The following is a 1,581-nucleotide window of genomic DNA, read 5'->3' on the forward strand; positions in this document are numbered from 1 at the left end:
GGACAAATTACCAGAGATCAAATCCCAACTTCTCTGTTTATTAACTGGTTATTACCTCGTTTTACATCAATGCCCCCAAGTGTAAAATGGGAAGAGTACCTACATCTATACAAATACATATATGCATATATATATTACATATCTTGTATATATTTCATATTATACCATTCATAATTTGTTACGGTATCTTTCCCGAGAGGCCGACCCTGTAACAGGAACTACAGCAGTGGCCCAGGCTGTTACATGCCCGCTGATTGGTGGAAACAGAAGAGTTTGCCTTAACTTTTTTGACAGAGTACACCAAGTAGTCCAGCTGACATGGGCCCTACCGAGCAGACTAGAGAACTATATTTAGGCATTATCGTTCCAAACCCACCCAGAAGAACACGCCGCTCATTTCCACACTGGGTTTTCCTTCCCGTCCGCCACTCAAGATTCGCTTTCACAAGGTAGAGAATTAAGAACTCAGCCCGTGCAGCTCCGCGCTGACTAGCTCCCGCTCGCACATGCGCCGTAGTGAGCCCTCCACCCCTTGGGCCTCCTCACGTGGCTGAGGTTCTCTGTCTCTAACTGATATTTTTTAATCCTTGGCCTTCTCTTGGCCGTTATTGGCTTTTAATACCTTCGTATCTATCTGGAATGTGAATCAATCTCATTTTCTATAACTGTAGCACCTCGCCCTTCTGTCTGTGGAAACGGACCCGGGGAGGAACAGCTAGTCCGTGGAGCAGCTCTCGCGAGGAGACCATCTCTCGCGATACTTCCGTGTTCCCGGCATTCTTAGCGTGGGGAGAAAAGTACTCGTTTATTTTAGCTTCTGTTGATGCTGTAGTTTTGACGGAGGCTTCGTCCCTGTTGCTGTTTTTCCAAGGAAGATGGCGGCTCCCGAGCAACCGCTGCCGATCTCGAGAGGATGCCCGAGCTCCACTTCGCTTTCCCAGCTGCGGGGCGACAGAACCCTTTTGGTGAGGCACCTGCCAGCGGAGCTGACCGCCGAGGAGAAGGAAGACTTGCTGAAGTACTTCGGCGCGCAGTCGGTGCGCGTCCTGTCAGACAAGGGACGACTGGTAAGGGCGCGTCCCTCTAGTGTCGCCCCGGAAAGCCCTTGGGTGGTGACCCGGGGGACAGGATCGCTGACCGAAGGGAGACCCAAACGGGTCAGAAATATGCGTTCGTGGGGTGGGAGCTTCCTCCTCTTTTCTCTTGTACTTCAAAAATATCTTGCGTGTGAAGTAGAGTTTTAATTGACTCCGAATCTAGTCATAGTAGTGCGGAAACGGGCAAGTGGAAGAGCAAAGCAGAAAGCTGGAAAATAGTTATCATTACTTTTCGGACTCATCCTGAGACTCTTAAAAACAACTCTTTTGAACTTTTACAAATAAGTAACGAGATATTTCTTTTTTCTCTCTTTTAAAAATTCCTGGTTATTAATAAGCCAGTGTTAAAATATTCATCAAAATAGAGGAGAAACTATAATGGTCAATAAATTAAGTATATTAGATACAGGATTTCTACTAGATTTTTTACAAAGTCCTTTATAAAAGTTTTCCCACGGACTTTTTTTTTTTTTTTTTTTTGTGC

The 1,581-nt window shown here is 46.0% G+C and overlaps 1 protein-coding gene across 2 annotated transcripts in view; it reads left to right on the forward strand.

The window, feature by feature from the left end:
• The first annotated feature begins 790 nt into the window (after positions 1-790).
• The window catches only part of RNPC3 (RNA binding region (RNP1, RRM) containing 3), a 29,191-nt gene continuing 28,400 nt past the window's right edge, over positions 791-1,581 (forward strand). For both annotated transcript variants that reach the window (XM_014588195.2, XM_006149495.3), the window contains exon 1: positions 791-1,067. In XM_014588195.2, coding sequence (XP_014443681.1) covers positions 876-1,067 — 192 coding nt within the window. In that variant the 5' untranslated portion in view covers positions 791-875. The remainder of the gene's footprint in view (positions 1,068-1,581) is intronic.

Source organism: Tupaia chinensis, unplaced genomic scaffold, assembly GCF_000334495.1.
Source record: "Tupaia chinensis unplaced genomic scaffold, TupChi_1.0 Scaffold000270_1, whole genome shotgun sequence".
Taxonomy (NCBI): domain Eukaryota; kingdom Metazoa; phylum Chordata; class Mammalia; order Scandentia; family Tupaiidae; genus Tupaia; species Tupaia belangeri.